Raw genomic sequence first — 19,485 nt, 5'->3', positions numbered from 1 at the left:
TAAGATATTGTAGAAATTGTGGTACCACCAGTTGGAGTGCACAGCTAATCACTTTTCATTTGACATTGAGTGTCTGAATAGCTTAATTTGCTATTCAGTTATTACATGGTTTGGCTAATGTGTATTATTCCTGTTGAGTAATTCATTATTGAGGCAGAAGCTTACAATTTTAAACAAAGAATGAATTAATTATATAATGCAAAGTGAAGACTGTTGGTTTTTGACCTAATCTTTCCTTGTTTAGTTTCATCTTATTAGAGTATAGGGTGACACTAGTATCGGACAATCTTTAATTTATAGCCTTAGAACTTTTAACATCATCATATAATGTATTTTTTAAAGTATGACCTCTTCAAAAAGGAATTTTTTGCATCATATAAGTTGGTTGAAGTTATTTATGTGTAATCTGATAACTGGATATAGGAGGAAATAAAGTACAAGGGCTTTATGGAAACTTACAGATCTGAGTTTGATTCTTGACTCAGAGTCATATAAGCGTTATGATTTTGGACAAGTTACTTCTGAACTCAGTTGTCTGTAAAAAGGATGTAATATCTGTTGCAAAGGACTTTTGTGAAGATAAAATGACAGTAAACGTTAAAACGAGTGAAAAAAATCTATTGAAAAATAAGAATCTTGTAGTATGATTCTATTTTGTAAAAATAAAACAAAAACTATATGGATGTGTCAAGATGCATTAACTTCCTGAGATTTGTCTGGTTCAGTCCTCAGGCTTTTCTTTTTGCTGAATGGCTATGGAAAATGAGCAGAACTTGGAGATGCATGTTGGAAAGGAGAAACTGCTGAAAGGGGGGCTAGAAGAGAAGTTTGGAAGGAAATTGAGGTGGGGAAATGGAAAGTGACTGAGTTGGAAAGTGACTTCCATTCTTATCCTTCTGTTGTAAAGGAGGGTTGTGACCTGTAGTTTCTTCCTTTTCCATAATCTGTTGGAAATGCACATTAATCTAGTTCTCTAGGAGAGGATTAGATTTATTAATATTTTTCTTAAAATGTTTCTCCTAGTTGCTACCATTTTGGGGACAGCACAGCAATCCTCACATATTAATGACACTAAAAGTTAGATTTTTTAATCATAAAATTATTTATCCCTGTTGAATCTTACCTGGATACAACAATTGTCTTGAACAGAGTGCCCTCAAATTGTGTTTTGGCAGAATGTTGTGAGAGTCTTTTAGAATTCAGAGCTCAGTTAATTCAAATAAGCAAACATGGGGAACAATTCTTTGTGAAGTCAGACAAATGGTATAGTTGTGATTTCAAATTTCTTTCACTTTTTTGCTATGTATGTGACATTGTCCAGTTCCCTGTTTTTTTAGTACTTTCCTTTTTTCAGCCTACCAAAAGGATGTCTTAACATTTTAATAAAATACATCTTCCCTGGGTCAAGAGACAATCAATTATTGCAACTTTATTGCAATAATTTGTTACTTAGGGAAAAGTCAACCAAGAAGAAATCTTTGAAACTTGTAAAATGTTTTTAGTCAAGGCAATTCTCAGATGGTGAGTCCAGCAAGCCTCAGAGGGTTCAGGCTTTGATGTAAAAGCCATAATGACCATTTATTGAGAAATGTTCTTCCCCTTCAGTGAATACTTTTTTCTGAGAACACAGAGTTCAGTTTATTTCATTCTCCTGTTAACATTCTTATAAATTGTAGAGAAAAGCAAGTTAGTGGTATCTCTATTGTAGAAATTGGAAAAATGTCAAAATTATTCTTTACTTTTGGGGCTAAGATTTAAAACAAAATAAAATGACAGTAACAAAAAACAAAAATCTCCTTACTTTGAAAGCAGTTCTTTTTCCAAAAGACCATTATATGTATTGTTTTAACCGGTTTTTGTGGGTTTTTTTTAACCTGTTAATGTTCCAGAAAGGAACCTTGATTGAAATAGCCAAGATGCCTTTTCTTTGGTATAAGGTAAAGGAGATAATGTCATGAGCACTGCATTAAACTCTGAGCTTTTGTAAAATTTTCAAAATATTGCTCTGGGTGTTATTTGAGAATTTAGGTAATTGGTAAGTAATCTCTTTATATTAATTGGCTATAGAAAAGGAAGCTATGAGTCATTTTCTTTTATTAGCCATCTAATTGATAATGCTACTGGGAAAATGTTATTAGAAGATTTATCCTGAAAACTTTAAAAATTGAGTATCACAAAAAGGAAAAAGAAGAGAATCACTAATACTTTGGCTTATGTTATTTTGAGATTAAGTTATTGGTTTGCACACCAGAAAGTCAGCATTCTCAAACTGAGTGTAACTACATTTTCACCTTCATTTATTTAATCACCTGCCTAAGATTTGTGCAGGTTTTCCTTAATGTGGGTGAACACTTGAACTTATGACTGAAAACATAAGTAAGCAACAAAATAAAGAAATAAAGTGGTCAAAAGGTACAACCTTCCAGTCATAAAATAAATAAGTCCTGGAGGTACAATGTACAGCATGGTGACTATTGTTAATAATACTGCATTGTGTATTTGAAAGTTGCTAAGAGAATAGTTCTTAAAAGTTCTCATACGAGAAAAGAAAAATTTGTAACTATGGTGACCATTTTGCAATATATACATATATTGAACCCTTATGTTGTACGTATGAAACTAATGTCAATTATATCTCAATTTTTAAAAAAAAAAAAGAAAGAAATTGAAATTTTGGCCGTATACCTCTTTGCTTGCTTGAAGGATTTGGACAGCAATTCCTTTTGTTATTTTTCTCTCAGAAAATTTGAAATTCTGTCTTTAATTCCAAAATAGATAGAAATACTTTATTAGATTTAACCTGAAACTGTGCAGAAGGGGCAAACCATCTTTTTAGAGCATAGTGAGTACTACAATTGGTTACTCTTCTTACATAGCTTGAAACTGGGGATTGATAAGTATACTGTTGTAGATTGTACTTGATATCTTACTTAATATTTAATGGTGGTACGGCGTAAGGTATCCTCTTAAATGGAAGATTAAATTGCCCAGTGGATTTTATGTTTCTTCTAAACTTCCACTTAAGAACAAGACCTAATGCTATCAATATTAAAACTATTGACATTAATCAACTACTGTTTGTAAGGAAGAAAGGAAAACTAACTAGAAATATGTTGAAGGAATTTTAGAAATTACCTTAAAATCAAGATACTTTAGAGGGGATATGCCTTTGAGTGGCCTCAGAACCATAGTCTAGGATCCTTGGTGCTGGTCTTATACACTCCTTTGGAAAACTGAATGAGAATTTCAATACACAATCTTTTTATACTCTACTATAGTCATTTACAAAATAGAGGTGTATTAATCATGGTTCTCCAGAGAAGTGGAACCATGCATGCATGCATGCATGGAGAGACAGACTGACTGGTGTATTATAAGGAATTGGCTCATGCAATTATGGAGATGATCACTAAGTCCTAAGATCTATAGTGCGCAAACTGTCTTCAGTTGATTGAATGAGGTCCATCTATACTAAGGAAGACAATCTGCTTTACGTAGTCTACTAATTCAAATATTAATCTCATCCAGCAACAGCCTCACAGACATATCTAAAATAATGTTTGACCAAATGTCTGGGCACCCCTTGGCCCTGTCAAGTTGATGCATAAAATTAACTGTCACGGGGGAACACCAAATATCCATATATAGCTTTCAGGATTTTTGGAAGACCTGTAACCTGTTTGTAACTGAGCCACGTCAGTTGAGAATCTCTGCATTAGATAATATGGCTTATTTGCACCAGTGTATAAAATGAAAGGGTTTTTTTTCTTCCTCCAAACCCAGACATGGAGATAGGACAGAACTGGGAATGAGTATAAGTGAATTCATGCATAGTGCTTTGCCCTCATTGATGAATTAAAACATTGGGTAATCGTTTTTGCTTTTCCAGAAACATTGTATGGGTTGAAAAAAATAAAATATAAAGGTATTCAAGGTAAAAAGGACCCTGATAGGAAAACAAATATATGAGAAATGAGAAAATTGGGAAAGATAGAGAAATCCTATAAAAGCCAGTGTACCTTTGGAGAGTAGTATAGCTAAGATCACATATGACTTTTGTGAGCCCCTTCCCCATAAAAGATATTTAAAATTCTATTTTATAACTTGGTATAAGGTTGAGTATGTTAATATTAACAAAATGTTTTCATGAACCCCTAAAATTATTGTGGACCCTAGGCCCTGTGCCTACTGCATAAGTTGGCCCTGGTTATGGTATAGTACCTAAAAATCAAGGCTCTGGAGTCACACTGCTAGATTCACATCCAGCTTTCAGCACTGACTTGCATTAGCCACTTCTCTGAACGTGAGATTTAGAGAATAATAATAGTACTTACTTCAAAACTCTCATTATGAAGATAAAATGAAATTGTGCATATTAAAGGTGCTTAGCGCAGTGTCTTGCACATAACTAGTGCTCAATACATGTTAGCTGTTACTGAATAATCTCAGAAATGCACTTCTTAGAAAATGGTCTTCAAAGGTGCAAGAAATAGGGCTTCCCTGGTGGCGCAGTGGTTGAGAGTCCGCCTGCCGATGCAGAGGACGCGGGTTCGTGCCCTGACCGGGGAAAATCCCACATTCCGCGGAGCGGCTGGGGCCGTGGGCCATGGCTGCTGAGCCTGCGCGTCCAGATCTGCAACGGGAAAGGCCACAACAGTGAGAGGCCCACGTACTGCAAAAAAAAAAAAGGTGCAAGAAATAGAGTTGCCAACTGGATTTTTTGGTGAATAGCAAAAAGTAATAGAGAGATAAATGAGAATTTGTGTGGGAGTACCCCTAGTTCAGCTATATACTCACCTGTCAGACTATTTTGAGAGCAAAAGTGCTGCTTCTGGCTAGTTTCCCTTCTCAGAATAGTTTTGACAGGTAGGAACTCTTCTGAGCACAAGTGTGCTTGTCTGCAAGCAGCAGACCTTCTCCTTTGGCTTCCTAGCGCTGGAAACGATAGAGAAAATAAAAATGGAGTCTGGTACCTGTCTGGAAAAGCATTTGCCTTTCAACCCTGCATTTATCAGAGCCCCCTGTTCTTAAAATGTGTAATGGCCAGATGTGCTGCTGTTTGCAGGTTTAGAATTTGATATGTGTTTGAATTGACAGACGTGGCTCAATCACCAGTTTCCTAATTCCAGATACAAGGGAGAACTGATGACTATTTTTCCTCTTTGACTTTGAAGTTGAAGGCATTTGAAATTCAAGTAACTGGAGTGAATATTATTTTATTTAGTTTGCTATTTAGTTACTGTTGCAACCTCAGCTAAATATTTAATATGCTAAGTGTGTGTGTACTTATTTTGTTACTCTCACATTAATTTAGAGTGCAGCACTGGCTCTTTAGTAAAAATTTACTATTTGCTTTGTTGGAAAATGAATAGTAGTGTTAGATGAATAGTTTGCTTATGTACAGTAGAATAAATCGAAGTTTAAATAATATTTCAGTTTACTGACTTTAAGGCTGTTGCATGTGTTAAACTACCTTGGCTGACAATGTTAAGGAAAAAATTGAATATATTTTAAAACAATTAAAATTATTTAATAATCTTCAAGAAACAAAAAAACCCAAAACCTTTACCAGTATCAACCTTTACCTTTTTTTTTGGCTGCGTTGGGTCTTCGTTGCTGCACGCGGGCTTTCTCTAGTTGCGGTGAGCGTGGTCTTCTCATTGTGGTGGCTTCTCATTGCAGAGCACAGGCTCTAGGCATATGGGCTTCAGTAGTTGTGGTGCACCAGCTCAGTAGTTGTGGCGCACGGGCTTAGTTGCTCTGCGGCATGTGGGATCTTCCCGGACCAAGAATTGAACTTGTGTCCCCTGCGTTAGCAGGTGGATTCTTAACCACTGCGCCACCAGGGAAGTCCCAATCTTTATCTTTTATCCCGTGCTCAAATTTTATGAGTTTTTAAAAATTGAGTGTCTGATTACAATGTTTTGGGAAATCTGGTGTTTTTAAAGAAATTTATCTGCTTGGTCATAAGAGAAACTATTCTTGTGGTAGGTTAGTTTCTCTTCTGAGTGTTAATGTTAGTTATATTCTTGTACCTCTTCTACTTACCAAGTTACTTGAGCTATATTCCATCATATCTTTGAACTTTATTGTGCTTCTTGGGAAGTAAAGCATCTTGACACACCTCATGTGTGGTTTACACTCTTTGATTTTCATAATGTGATCAAGATTTAAGTCACAAATGCCAACAATCAACTAAAATGTTCACGAATTTTCAAAATTTAAAATCCCCAAGGAGTAGCAGTAACAGGTTCTCATTATATAAGCAGCTCTTAACAAAAGATATTTTTAAATTAGGTACCTTTTTCCCAACTTGATAGGAGGATCTTGGGGAGGATGCAAAATATTTGGGTTATTTAATTTCTTGATATAATATGGTAGAAATTGATATAAATTGAGGCAGGTATTTTCATAATGATTTAGAATGATAAATAGTGGTGGAGAAACAGCCTTAGTGAGATTTGAATCTGGTTTTGACATTTATTCCTTGGCAGGCCACTGTGTCTGTATGTATCATCTATATAATAACAACAGTAGTGATTAAAAGCTACCACTTCTTGAGCACACAGTGGGTGTCAAGCATTTACTCCTCTAATTTATTATTCACCTTGTAAGGTAGGCCTTGAGAGCTCCAGTTTATAAATCCTGAAACTGAGTCTCAGCCCCTTGGGTCCACAGTCCTCTATTGAAGTGTTATAATTACATCAGCTATTTACTTACTGGAATTAACTAGTAGTAAATGAAATTTGGCATTATTTATTACCATGAACAAGATAGTAGCCCTTTTAGCATCCAACTGGTCTTGTAGATAGTTGGAAATTAATATACTTTAAAAAGTAAAATGTTAGGAAATTTAATTTTAATCAAAATCTTTGTTAATTCTGTTAGCTGCTTTCTTGTTGAATTATTGAGGAGTTCCTCCTTGTGGTGAGTGGTGCTGGTCAGTTAGTGGATTCTGGTTGTTTGAATCTTTATTTTAAAAATTTATTTATTTATGGCTTTACCTTCAGGGTCAGCAAACTATGGCTTAGCAGACAAATCTGTCCTGCCACCTGTTTTAGTAAATCAAGTTTCATCGGAACACACCCACACTTATTTGTTCATGGATGGCCTGCAACACGAAAAATATTCACTGTCTAGCCCTGTAGAGAAAAATCTGCCAACTCCTACTCTACCTCATTCAACAAAATATTTGAAGCAATTGACTCAATATCTAATCCTAAAGACATATGGAACTTTCTTTTAAAATTTCCATGTAATTTTATTCTTTATGAGAAAAGGTTGGGAAGAAGTTTAAAACAAAGTTTAAACGTGATTGGGTTAAAATAATGTTCTGTTTCCTCAACTATATTCCACTAATTTGAGAATTTGCTCACTGGTATACCTAAGACCTGGTAGTTATGTATTATGATTGATCCAAATCATTGAATATGTTTTGAGGGCCTTTCTTTCATCTTTAGATAAATGTTTTTTCTATCTCATTAAAAGGATAACAAAGAGGATACAAGAAAGATTCTGTTTTAATTTGCAGAGAAATAAAATTTGGTCATATGTGAGTTTTTGCTTACCCTCCCTGCCCAAGAGGAGCCATTGCTTATTAAGTTTCCAATTAGATGGTTATCTGATCCCTTTAAAAGTAATGTCTGTCCATTCCCTCTGTTAAAGTGAGTTAAGTATGACTCCCCTTGATGCACTCAAGTTTCACAAGCCTTGGGATCTTGAGTCTCCGCTTTACTGTAGGTTTCATAATTGATACTGAGAACCTTTTCCCATATCACATACATGAATATAATGAAGGTGTTAAACTTCTGTAGAGATAGCAGAAGAGTACCCTGAGACCGATTATGCAGCGTTAAATTTTTTGCTCTGATGCTGCTTCCAAAAGAGATTTTGTTTTGGAAAATATGTATGTGAAAATTTTTCCTTTTGTTTTTAATTTTCCTGTTTGCTGACTATACTAAACAACAGAAATCAAGCATAAACTTGTTTTGTTACTTGGCAGGAAGTACCACCATGATGTGGAATTTTCTTGTACACAGGATGTCATTTCAGTAGTACACTTAGTCTTCCAACGAGTTTTGACTTAAAAGTTTGTATTCCTAGTTGATGTTTAAGTAGTAAGGTGAGCTGAGTTGAAAATATTTTACATGTATCTGAAATAAAGTTAGGAAAGTGGGAATAAATGTTATTGTAGGTTACACATGTAGACTAAACCTACTAGTACCCCCCAAATCTAAGTTAATCTAAATCCAACAAGTTTTAATTAATAAAAATACTCCAAAAACGCCATTGTTCGCAGAGAAAATACTCTAGGGAATATGCAGGCTTTGCTTGGAGGTAAGGTAGTGTACTATTCAGAAATACAAATATGCACACCGTAGAAGAGTAGAGAAATGAAATTTCTAAAAGATAGCACAGATCATCAAAGTGATAAGTGAGCCATTGAATTTCTTAGTAAAAATTGAGACATTCTTTCCTACTTTGGTTTCTTCTATTAGCAGATATTTCTAAAAGGTTTTCACAACAAGGTCATTCTGTATAGCACAGGGAACTATATTCAGTATTCTGTGACAAACCATAATGGAAAAGAATATGAAAAAGAATATATGTATAACTGAGTCACTTTGCTGTACAGAAGAAATTAACAAAACATTGTAAATCATCTATATGTCAATAAAATTTTAAAAAAATTTAAAAAAAAGGTTTTCAGAATTCACGTGTTCATATCCAGGTTCTGTTCAACTATAATAGGATAATACTTTTTGCAAACATTCCAATCTCATTCTAAATATAGAGTATGTGACTGGTAGTAAGAAACACCCCAGTGTTATGGAAAGATTATGAATACTGTCTGGTTTTTTTGGTTTTGTTTTTGCTTGCAGATTATTCAAACTTTGAGATTGCTTTCTCACCGTACAATGGGGTAGTAATTTCTTCTTTGTAGAATTTTGTAATGGATTAAGTAAGATAATGTTTGTAAAGTGCCAGGCATGATGCTTGGTGTGTAACGACATTTATTTGTCATTACACAATTATTTAAAGCTGTTCTATGAGTAGTTATTCTTCTTTCACTTAGTGTTTCCTGTATCTGACTGGTAGTTCCCCCACCCCATAGTAGCGGACAGGGTATTGGTGTATGGGGGTGTGTGTGTGTAGTAATGATAAAGCTATGACATTAATGAAATTACAAAAATGAAAATAAACTTTTGGGGGGTGTTTTGATGCAGACAGCTTTACTAAACCGCCTGGAGCGAATTTTCGAAGCATGTTTTCCTTCCATATTTGTCCCTGATACTGAAGAAGAAGTTACTTCCCTGAAACACTTGCTGGAAACAAGCACCTTGCTAATAAAAAGAAGAGAGGCCTTAGCTGAAAGTGGGTAAGTAGTGGACACTTTTCAGATAGCATGTATATTTGTTAGTTTCAACTGTTCTAATTTATAAGGTTATATAAGGTTATCTTAAACCATTAAGGTTCTAAAACATTACTGTGTTGAAGTTTAAAAAATTATATTGTGCTAAAAGATATGATTTTAAAAACCCTCTACTTGTCCATTTTTGAGCTTTTTAAAAAATTCTAAATCAATATTCTAATCAATTTTATATATTATTTTTTGATTTCCTAGTATGATAGTTGAAAATTTAGATCTTACATCTGCTATTCTCTTCTCTTCATCTTCCCAGTATACTTATATTATAGTTTTTGGTTAAATTGTTATTTGGTATTTTCATTATTATGATCATATATATAGTGTTCACAGCTAAGCCACTATTTTCTTTATAGTATACCTTTTTCCTGGATTTAATAATTGCCTCTCTTTTTCATTTACTGAGTCTTTCCCTACCCTCCAACAGCCTGTTAATATAATTTTACTTGTGATAAAACCTATCAAGCTGACCATTCCATTTTTTGCCTGGAGTTCTCCATCTTCCAATTCCTTCCAATCTGGAATGGATCAGTCTAGGCCCCCTAAACACATGTTGTCTTGGGACTTCCCTTCACATAAATCCCATTTTGGTGGAGCGCATCCTCAGCCTCCTGAGAGAAAAAGGTACACAGGAGGTAAAATTTTACTTTATTCTACCCCTACATCAAATTTATAATTTAGGGTCTTTTGTTGCTGGTGTTCTGAAATTTCACAGTGAAGTATCTCGATATGAATCTTTTTCCATTCATTGGACTGAGTACTAGGTAGGAACCTTTCAATCTGGAAGCTTCTGTTCTTCAGTGTTGAGCAATTCTCTTATAATGACAATTACCTTCCCTCTATTGCCTCTGTTTTCTTTCTGGAACTCCTATTAATTATTAGATGTTAGAGGGTCTAGACTGACTTGCTAATTTTAATTTCAAAGTTATCCTTATTCCTGGATACTTCTGTTACATTTCATTACTCCCCACCTCTGGAGGCAGTATTTCTTAATTTCATTGAAGATGAATTTTATTTTTGCTTCTTGACTTTTGGGATGATTTCTGAGAACAGAAGGGGACAAAAAGGGTGATGCTTTGCCATCTTTAAACTGTAGATATTTTTTTAAAAATATGCTAGCTGTAGATAGTTCATACTCTTAGACCCAAGAGATTCATTCTAAGGAAATAACACAATTCTGCAATAACACACACCATAAAATACAGGAAGATATTTTTGCACTGCTAGCAATAGGAGCCAAACAGTAAGAACAACTTAATTAAAACTGTAGGATCGTGGCTAAATAAATGATGATGCATCTGTCTAATAGAACATTACACAACCACTGAAAAAGATACATATGTACATAAGGAAATGCTTAAAATCTGAAAAAAGAATACAGAATTTTAAATATGTTGTAATTGCAACTGTGTATTTGTGGGTCAAGACTCAAGAAGAAAACATTAAATAGCTCCAGAAAGATGGTGGGATGCTGGGTGGTATCTTTCCTCCTTTTAAATATTTTTGCCTTAAAATTTAAAAAGAATAACATACAGGCCAAATTTTTGCTTGATTGTTTCAAATGAATTTAACTTAGTTACTTTTCCAGTGACTAAGTGTTGGCTGTTGATTTCATTCAGATGGTAGTTATATACCCATGTTAGACACAAGATTAATTGAAATGTATATTTCACTGTCACATTAAAAGTAGAATTCATGGTGAAAGCTATTGAGTAACCCATTGTTGGTGGCTTCATTGTGACCTTTGCAGGGAACTGCTGGATGTGTGGGCAGAACTACAGGACATCCATGATGCACATGGCTTGAGATATCAGTGGGGCGGCTCCCATAGCAACAAGAAACTCTTGTGCTCCTTGGGAATAGACACCCGAAACATTGTGAGTTTATTAGTACCTTGGAAAATCTTTTAATCAACCTATGAATGTTTTTAAATTCTGTGACACTTCTGTTGAAACTAGTTCCTCAGAAAAATAAATATTAGTTGGTTTAACACGTTCATGTATTTTTGAGTATGCCAACTTTTAAGCATAAATCTATCTAGGTTTTTCTGCAGTATTTCTTATTTTTAGGAAAAGTTGTTTTAGTGTTTTTCCTAACTATAAAATGAAGGGGACTTCCCTGGTGGCGCAGTGGTTGAGAATCCGCCTGCCGATGCAGGAGACATGGGTTCGTGCCCAGGTCCAGGAGGATCCCGCATGCCGCGGAGCGGCTGGGCCTGTGAGCCATGGCCGCTGAGCCTGCGTGTCTGGAGCCTGTGCTCCGCAATGGGAGAGGCCACAGCAGTGAGAGGCCCATGTACTGCAAAAAAAAAAAAAAAAAAAAATGAAGGAATTGAGCTAGGAGATCAAAAATATAACCCCATAAGGGCAATTTAACAATTTCTTCAATTTATCATTCACGATGTATGTAATAAAGCGTTACAAGCATATTTTGGAAACTTTCATTCTATGACAGATCATTCTCTAAATACATGTTCTTTCTCTCTAACGTACGTATATAGCTCTTCACGGGCAATAAGAAGCAACCTGTTATAGTGCCCATGTATGCAGCAGGATTGGTAAGTACAAAGATGTCTTTGCAAGTGTTTATCATTGCTGCATTTATTCTGTAAAATCATCTTGCATAGCACGACATGGAAAGTGTATTTTAAGGGGTGTTTACTGGGGGGCCGTTAAGAGAATAAATACAGTATCCATTTTCGATCTCATAAATCCCTTCAAATCTTGATCTGAGGATATTTTTCTGTATTCTATTAATTATAGACACTTTTGTTTTAGACTGAAAATAATTTTTTATCTTAGTAATATTAGTGCTCATAACTTTTTGTAAAATCTACCTTTGGAAGTCTCTCTCTTTTAATTTGCTTTTAAAAAGAAGAAGCTGAAGTATCTGAAGCCTTAGCTATCACTTGTTTTAATGCATTTGCGATTATTTTTAAATAATGCAGTATTGAAGCCATGGATGTATATCAAAGCTTGGAAATATCAAATTATAACAAATGAAAATGAGTCAGGACCCATAATTGGTGTTTAGTTTTTCCATTAATGTTTTAAACGTGTTGAATTTTGTTTTTTCAGATATGCCAGGTAGTCCAGGAAAACTGAGGAATTTTCATTCTGTATCAAGACTCAGTCACATATTAAAGTTTGACTTGTTTGTGGTTTTTGGCGTGTCTTTGAGTTATTGGTGCATAAAAATGTCCTATCAAACTAAAAATATTTTAAAATTCTTCCACCAATAACTTGAAAATAAGAAAAAAATACTGTGTTTAAGATAGAGAAAAAAATAACTGAGGAACCCTTGGTATGGAGTTTAAGTTTAAAAACCCTTTATGTGCATGTGAAAATGAATTTGCTGTGGAACTTGACCTTTTTTTAATCTGCAAACTTTTCCATGAATAAGCTCTAATTATTGTTATTGAATTGAAATGTTTGTTTTGTTTTGTGGAATTGTACAAAAACTTCTGTGCTTGACCTTTTTTTAAAAAATCAGTTTCTGCTCCTTTGTGAATGGTTACCTTGTATTTTCAAAACACCTTGATCATCCCTACTCTCTTTTATGCTGTAGGTAAATGTAATCCAGAACGTTTCTTTAACTTTCTGGTTATGTGGATCTCTTTCCTCAGGGAGTAGCATTCTAGAGATTGTTGGTGGTGTTATTGTCACATTCTGAATAGGAAGTAGGAATTTAATTTGTGGGCACTTTTCATTCAGCATGTTGGAGACAGTAACCTACTTAATGCTCTGTGTTAGGGTCAGCACATTAGCAAATTCTTTAAGTTTTATGTGGAATTAGAGACTAATGTCTATGCCATTTTTCCTATCTTAATTACAACTTTTTATTAGTAATGTAATTTTACCATTTTTGTAAGCTTTTAATACCAAAGTTGGTTTAGTGAATGTATCATCTCCTCCTCTATCTTTGTGATGCCTTATATTTAGAAACTTATTCTTTTTCATATCTGGTTTCAAATTTTAATGATACCCGAATTTTTCCCATGGTGCTTTACACACATGAGATGTTCAGTATCTTTTGATCTCATCTGGAGGAATAGTACCTGAAATTGTCATTTAAGTCACTGGCTCTGAGACTTTAATGTGCACTGGAATTGCTTGGAAGACTCGTTAAAACACAGAATGCTGAGCACCACCCCCATAGTTTCTTACTCGGTAGGTCTGGGGTAGGGCTCAAAAATTTGCACATTTGACAAGTTCCCAGGTGATAGAGAAGCTACTGATGGGGACCACTTTGAGAACCACTGACTTAAGGGAGAGTTCACATTAGAAAAGTTGGCTAAGACTAGTAATTGTTTGCCAAATGCATGGCTCCTTTGTAGAAGGGCACACTAGAAAGCCTGTATAATGTGTATGGTATTGAATTAGACCATGAATTTATTTTCATTTTTCAAGCTGCTAGATTAAAGCCTTTCATATGCACTGTTAAGAACTAAGTCTGTAAATTGCTTGTTTAGCTTATGCTTGGTTTTATGAGGGTAGTGGGATTCTCCTGAAAACTTAGTTTTAGAAATGTATAGATTCTAACTATAAGATTCCTGACTTAGCAGCTTTGGGTTTTTTCCCCCAGTAGTAAAGGGAGACTTTTATTTGGTTGATAACTATTCAAGAGCTTATCAGATATTATTTTAAAATTTGTAAAAGCTTGGGCCTTTTTTTCATGCCAGTAACCTGGATTATTACCCATTAATTTTAGTGTTTGGTAGAACATTAATGCAAAATGCTGATTATTTTCTTCTTTGTTTCTACATCCATCTTGAATTTTTTCTCTCTTACTCAAAAAGTGTGTTAGATTCATACTGGAATATGTAAGATGTTTTCCCCTCTGAAATGACTGTCTCTGCTTTGCCAGTCCAAAGAACCAAGAACTAAGGTTCCCATCTATAGTGGAGCAAGGATCAAACACTAAATTCACATTGAAGCATGTAAACGTCATCACATTATATGGTGTGTTTTAGAATCAGCTCTCACCTCTCCAAGCACCACCATGGTGTAATGTGTATGAAGAGTGCCCTTTCCTGCAGTTTCAGATCTGAAACATCAGAATAATGTTGGATTCTTAGGGCATGGATGTAATATATTGTTCTGCTTGCCTCTTCCCCACCATCCCATGTGCTTATGCTTTTGTGTGACAGTGATAACCAGGCACTTTACAACAAATCCAGTTCAATTACAATGTCTTGCTTCAAAAAGTTTGGATTCCAAAGGTATTATGAAACATTTCCCATTATAGTGCTGTAAGATTTTCACTAGGCAAAATTTAGGACTAGTTCCTTTTTGTCTTCAGTTCTTTTCAGATAACCTGTTTCCTTTCTGCTTTCTGCTAGATTAACTTTCTTGTAAAGTTTATGGGCTGATCCTTCCCCCCCATTAATGGCTAATATGCCTTTTTCAGGGTATGTTAGAGCCCACCAAGGAACCACTGAAACCACTATCTGCTGCAGAGAAAATAGCTTCCATCGGTCAGACAACCACTGTGTCACCAGAAATGAACACATGTACATCTGACCAATTCCAGGTAAAAATATCTGGATGTATATAGATATTTTTATGCATGTATATACACGTATGTCCACACACATTGTTGTTTCCCTTAATATATAACTTCCTAGTTTTTAAAATATTTTTAAAATTTAGTTTCATGATGGATGTGATTTCAGTTGCTTATTAACATCCCTTGAAATACAATGAGCAAATTCTCTTTAAATTAAAAAAATAGAAAAGGCAATTTGAGAACTGGCTGGTTATGGGTAAGTCCTTTAATCCTATCCAGGACTTAGTCTTTTTACCTATAAAGTGAGAACTTTGAAGTAAGCATCTCTAAAAATCCCTTACAGCTTGAACATTATATGATCATTATTACCGACACACAAATCTGGTAAGTGCTAAATCTCAAAAAAATGGAAAACACTGCATTTATACCAGCTCTTCAAGTCTGCTATAGTGTGTTTTTCCTGAAGCCTGCAAAAATTTTGTAAAGTAATAAAATTTAGGTGTGTTTATTACATCAAAAACTGTTGTTTTGAGAGTTTGAATAAAGCTGTTAAATTAAAAATGATGTAGCCTTTAACAAAACATTCTATGGATTAGGAAAAAAAGAAAGCTCTCTTACCTTTCTTATCCTTTACCTCCTTGGGACATTTAAGCACAAATCATATTTCAGTCTAATATGTTTAATAGCAAAGCCTTCCCTCTCACTTCTTATCTGGGAGAACATAGCCACTTTGGTTTGCTTACTTTTTTGACATCGAATTAGAAACTGACTCAGTGCTGGTTAAACATTGTTTTTTAAAATATTAGTATTCTTAATGAACATTACCATTTCTAAAACATATTCTTGCTGTGTTCGTCATTTCTTAACCTTAAATATCATCTTTGATTATGTCTAACACAATAATGTATGTTTGGACAGCCTTTTCCAAAATGTGTGTTCCATTGAACACTAATCCCCAGAAATGCTCCAGTAAAGAAGGGTTCCATAGTGAAGTAAGTTTGAGAAATATTTCATAGCATACCCTACAACCACCCTTGGAGATTCACAACCCACGTATTAAGGACTCTGAAGAATCTTGCAGTGAATAATCCTATTTAATTTTACTTCATTTCTCAAATTTACTTGGCCACAGGACCCTTTTCTGAAGAACATACTTTGGAAAATAATTTTATAAAGCAAGGTCCTACTTTCTCAGGTGTGTTTCAAGAAACATCTAATATTACTGCTATGTACCACTGTGGTTTATACTTGGGCTTAGCTTAAACATCCCTCTGAAGCCAGTTTATTACTGGCACTGAATTAGTGGGTAAGGGGACCTAATGCGTAAGATGCCTGGCCTTACTGATGGTTGGGCAGATTGTCTCAGAAGGTTGAATCTGTTCTTAGCTCTCTTCTTTTCACTGGCCTTATATTGCCCTCTGGCTATCACCTGCTCTCCCAGGCCTGCCATGTCTATGCAGACATGTACATGTCCAAAATTACTTCTCCCACAGCACATTCTCACTTCTGCCTCAGTCAGCATTCTTATTCCTACAATGCTAGGTATTAGGAAAGTAATTTGAGTAACTGCCTGGTATGTTTTCTGGAAATGGAGCTGTTCTTACTTGAGGGCCACTTGTTGCTACTTTTACTTGCCTCCTTCTCCTCTTCTCCTCTATCCAACCACTTCCACGTGTTACAGCCCCATAAGTTATTGCTTATTTTATCAGAGTTAGCTGTCACCTGTCATTTTTGCCTAGTCATACCTCATACTTATCATCTTTCTTATATCATTTAATTATAGACTTGATTTAAAGTCTAGATAACCTAATAAAAAGCATGTGTGTTAATTTAATGGAAGATTTTTCATAGAAATTAATGTGTGTTAATTTAATGGAGGTTAGTTGCAGCTCCATATGTATTCAGCTGCTGCCACCTCTATGCATACATATACACCCCTATGTACTTGTAATCAAGGGACTCTCCCTATTTATAGACAAGTGTAGGAATTTTCAGCAACATTTAAGCATATCTAACATTTTTGCTGGAAGGTGGAACTTGGTCTCTTGCTACTTATATTTTTTAAAAGCTCTTTTTAAGCAAATACATCCTTTTATTCTGTTTCATGCACACATTTCTCTTTTTAAAAAATACACCTATAAATAATGAATTAACAAGTTTATTCTGTACTTTTTTATGGTAGTTTGTGATCCTCACTGGCTTTAGTTTTTAGGCTTTTGGGAAACCAGTGAAAACTATTTCCCAGTGGAAATTCAAACATATTTCTGAATTGACTTGAGCCTGTGTAGGTCTGCATTCTAACATTCAAATTGAAGATTTCAGCATACATATCAGAATTTTGTGCTGAGATGCCTAACCTCCATCACTAGATTGCATGACCTTTGCTTGGCTCCATACTTCTGATTCAGGTTAAGATACTTACAAATCTGAAATGCATTGTAAAGATTCTCTATATAAAGTGATATTTCTTACCACTATTCTTTGGCATGCAATGTATATATTATATATACATTATATAAACATGTATATATTTTTCACTTAACGTTTTGGCCATGCAGTCTTTCTCCTAGTGATAATTTTCAGATGAAACAGCCATAGCCATTAGTGCTACAAGCTTAGCAAAATGTGTCAAGAAAGACCTGTTCAATACCTAAATTTCCCCCCACCCCCGCCCAAAACGTATAGCAGACCTTCCTCTGATGTTTTGGCATCATTGAACAGTGACTTTCAAACTTAGCATAGTTGTATAATTCTCATTATGACTGCATTCTTTTTGGTCTGTCTTTCCTATTTCAGTTTGGTACCCGTTGAATTTTTATCTTCCACATCAGTTTGTACTCATCAGTCTTATAGCCATTGCATCTCTTGTTTAGGAATTTAATATTTTACTAACAACTGTTAATGTTTTTTTTACTTTTACCTGAAAAAACAGTTTATAGGTAAAAAGCAGTAGTGATACTTTTTGTTATTTTTGTTTGCATCTTTATCCACTGAATTTCAAAGTCACACCATTCACGGTGCCATTATTGATTCCCCTCTAAGATCAGTACTTTAACCATACTTTTATTCACTGCTGAGTAAAGTCAGCTCTCTGGCTAACAGTTATCCAACTAGTCACCACTAGCAAACTTCTTTTCTTAGGCTACTTTATGTTGCTATTTCAGTTGTGAATCAGAATTTTAGAGTTAGAAGAAAGAAAAAAATGACTATCTAGCACTGTACTCTCTTTTTACACTTAGAAAACATATTTGGAGAGACTAAGTGATTTACCCAAAAACACACATCAGTGCTGTAGCTGGGACTAGAACCAGAGTCTCCTGTCTCTAGTCTTTTCTTTCCCCCTCTTTTTATTATGACCTTGTCTCCTTTCTTTTGTCTCTGCAGTAATCATTCATGCCACGTTACTTTAAGTTGTTTGAAAATGTTTCATTCCAGTGCTTTCTCTTTAAGTTGCCTACTTGTCTGTGCTGTTAATTAGCCTATAATTATTTAGGTATCTGTTTTTCATCTGTCTCTTTTCCACTAAATTTTGATTCATGATTTAGCACCTCATTATTACAATATTGTCTGTCTTCAAAATGCCATACACCTCTGTGAGAAGCTAAAATTCCAGAAAATCACTGAAATATTTCAAAACATCCAGCTCCTTGACATCATTTAGGTAAAACATGTTAATGAAAGACCTTTGCTCCATTTACCCAGAAACGTTGTTATTATGTAAATCTGGGTTTGGTCCATCCAGTCAGTGTTGAATAGTTCCAAAGGTGTTTCTGATCTAGAAGTAGAATAATATAAGTTGAATCTGTTGGAATGCCTAGAGCTTTTTGTTTGTTTTTGAGATCAGCTAAAGAAAATCTTTTCTAAATGTTATTTATCGGTCTTGCAGGTAGGTTATAAACTAGATTTTCACCAGGATTTTTAAAAATTTTATTTGAAATAATTACAGATTCACAGGAAGTTGCAAAGGTAGTACAGAAGAGGTGCCTTGTGTCTTCACCAGTTTCCTTCATGATTACATCTTACATAATCATAGTACAATATCAAAACCAAGAATCTGACATTTGTGCAATATGTGTGTGTAGTTCTCTATGTCATCTTTCCATGTGACCACCTCCACAGTCAGCATACAGCATTTCTTCCATTGCCACAGCCAAGCCCCCGCCCTTCCCCACTCCAGCTCCCACAACTCTCTCTCACCCCTGGCAACCACGAATGTTAGTGTTTTATTTTGTTTATACCTAGCCCCTCCACCTCCAGGCCTGACTTACATGGGGGAGACTAAGTGCTTATAGTAACATGCCTATAATTGGTTATCAAAGCAATTGTATTTTAATGTCATGGGATTGGACTTTCAAAAATAGCCGATTCATGTTCCCTTCCTACAGGGAACAATGTCTTTGTCTACACAGAAAAAATGATTATAAAGGTTTTTTTTTAATTTATTTTTTTATATTTTATTCATTTATTTTTGGCTGCGTTGGGTCTTTGTTGCTGCATGGGGCCTCTCTCTAGTTATGGTGAGCGGGGGCTACTCTTTGCTAAGGTGCGCG

The 19,485-nt window shown here is 34.9% G+C and overlaps 1 protein-coding gene across 5 annotated transcripts in view; it reads left to right on the top strand.

Moving 5' to 3' along the window:
- Positions 1–19,485, top strand: part of AFTPH (aftiphilin) — a 63,330-nt gene that overhangs the window by 29,414 nt on the left and 14,431 nt on the right. For all 5 annotated transcript variants that reach the window (XR_009338071.2, XR_010835521.1, XR_010835522.1 and 2 more), the window contains exons 3-6: positions 9,228–9,379; positions 11,178–11,304; positions 11,928–11,984; positions 14,837–14,959. Coding sequence is in view for 2 of the 5 variants with exons in the window: in XM_059078695.2 (XP_058934678.1) it covers positions 9,228–9,379; positions 11,178–11,304; positions 11,928–11,984; positions 14,837–14,959 (459 nt within the window). In the remaining 3 variants the exon portion in view is untranslated. The remainder of the gene's footprint in view (positions 1–9,227; positions 9,380–11,177; positions 11,305–11,927; positions 11,985–14,836; positions 14,960–19,485) is intronic.

This window comes from Kogia breviceps, chromosome 11 (assembly GCF_026419965.1).
Source record: "Kogia breviceps isolate mKogBre1 chromosome 11, mKogBre1 haplotype 1, whole genome shotgun sequence".
NCBI classification, from domain to species: domain Eukaryota; kingdom Metazoa; phylum Chordata; class Mammalia; order Artiodactyla; family Physeteridae; genus Kogia; species Kogia breviceps.
The sequence above is the reverse complement of the archived record's forward strand: the minus strand, read 5'-3'. Positions and strand labels throughout refer to the sequence as shown.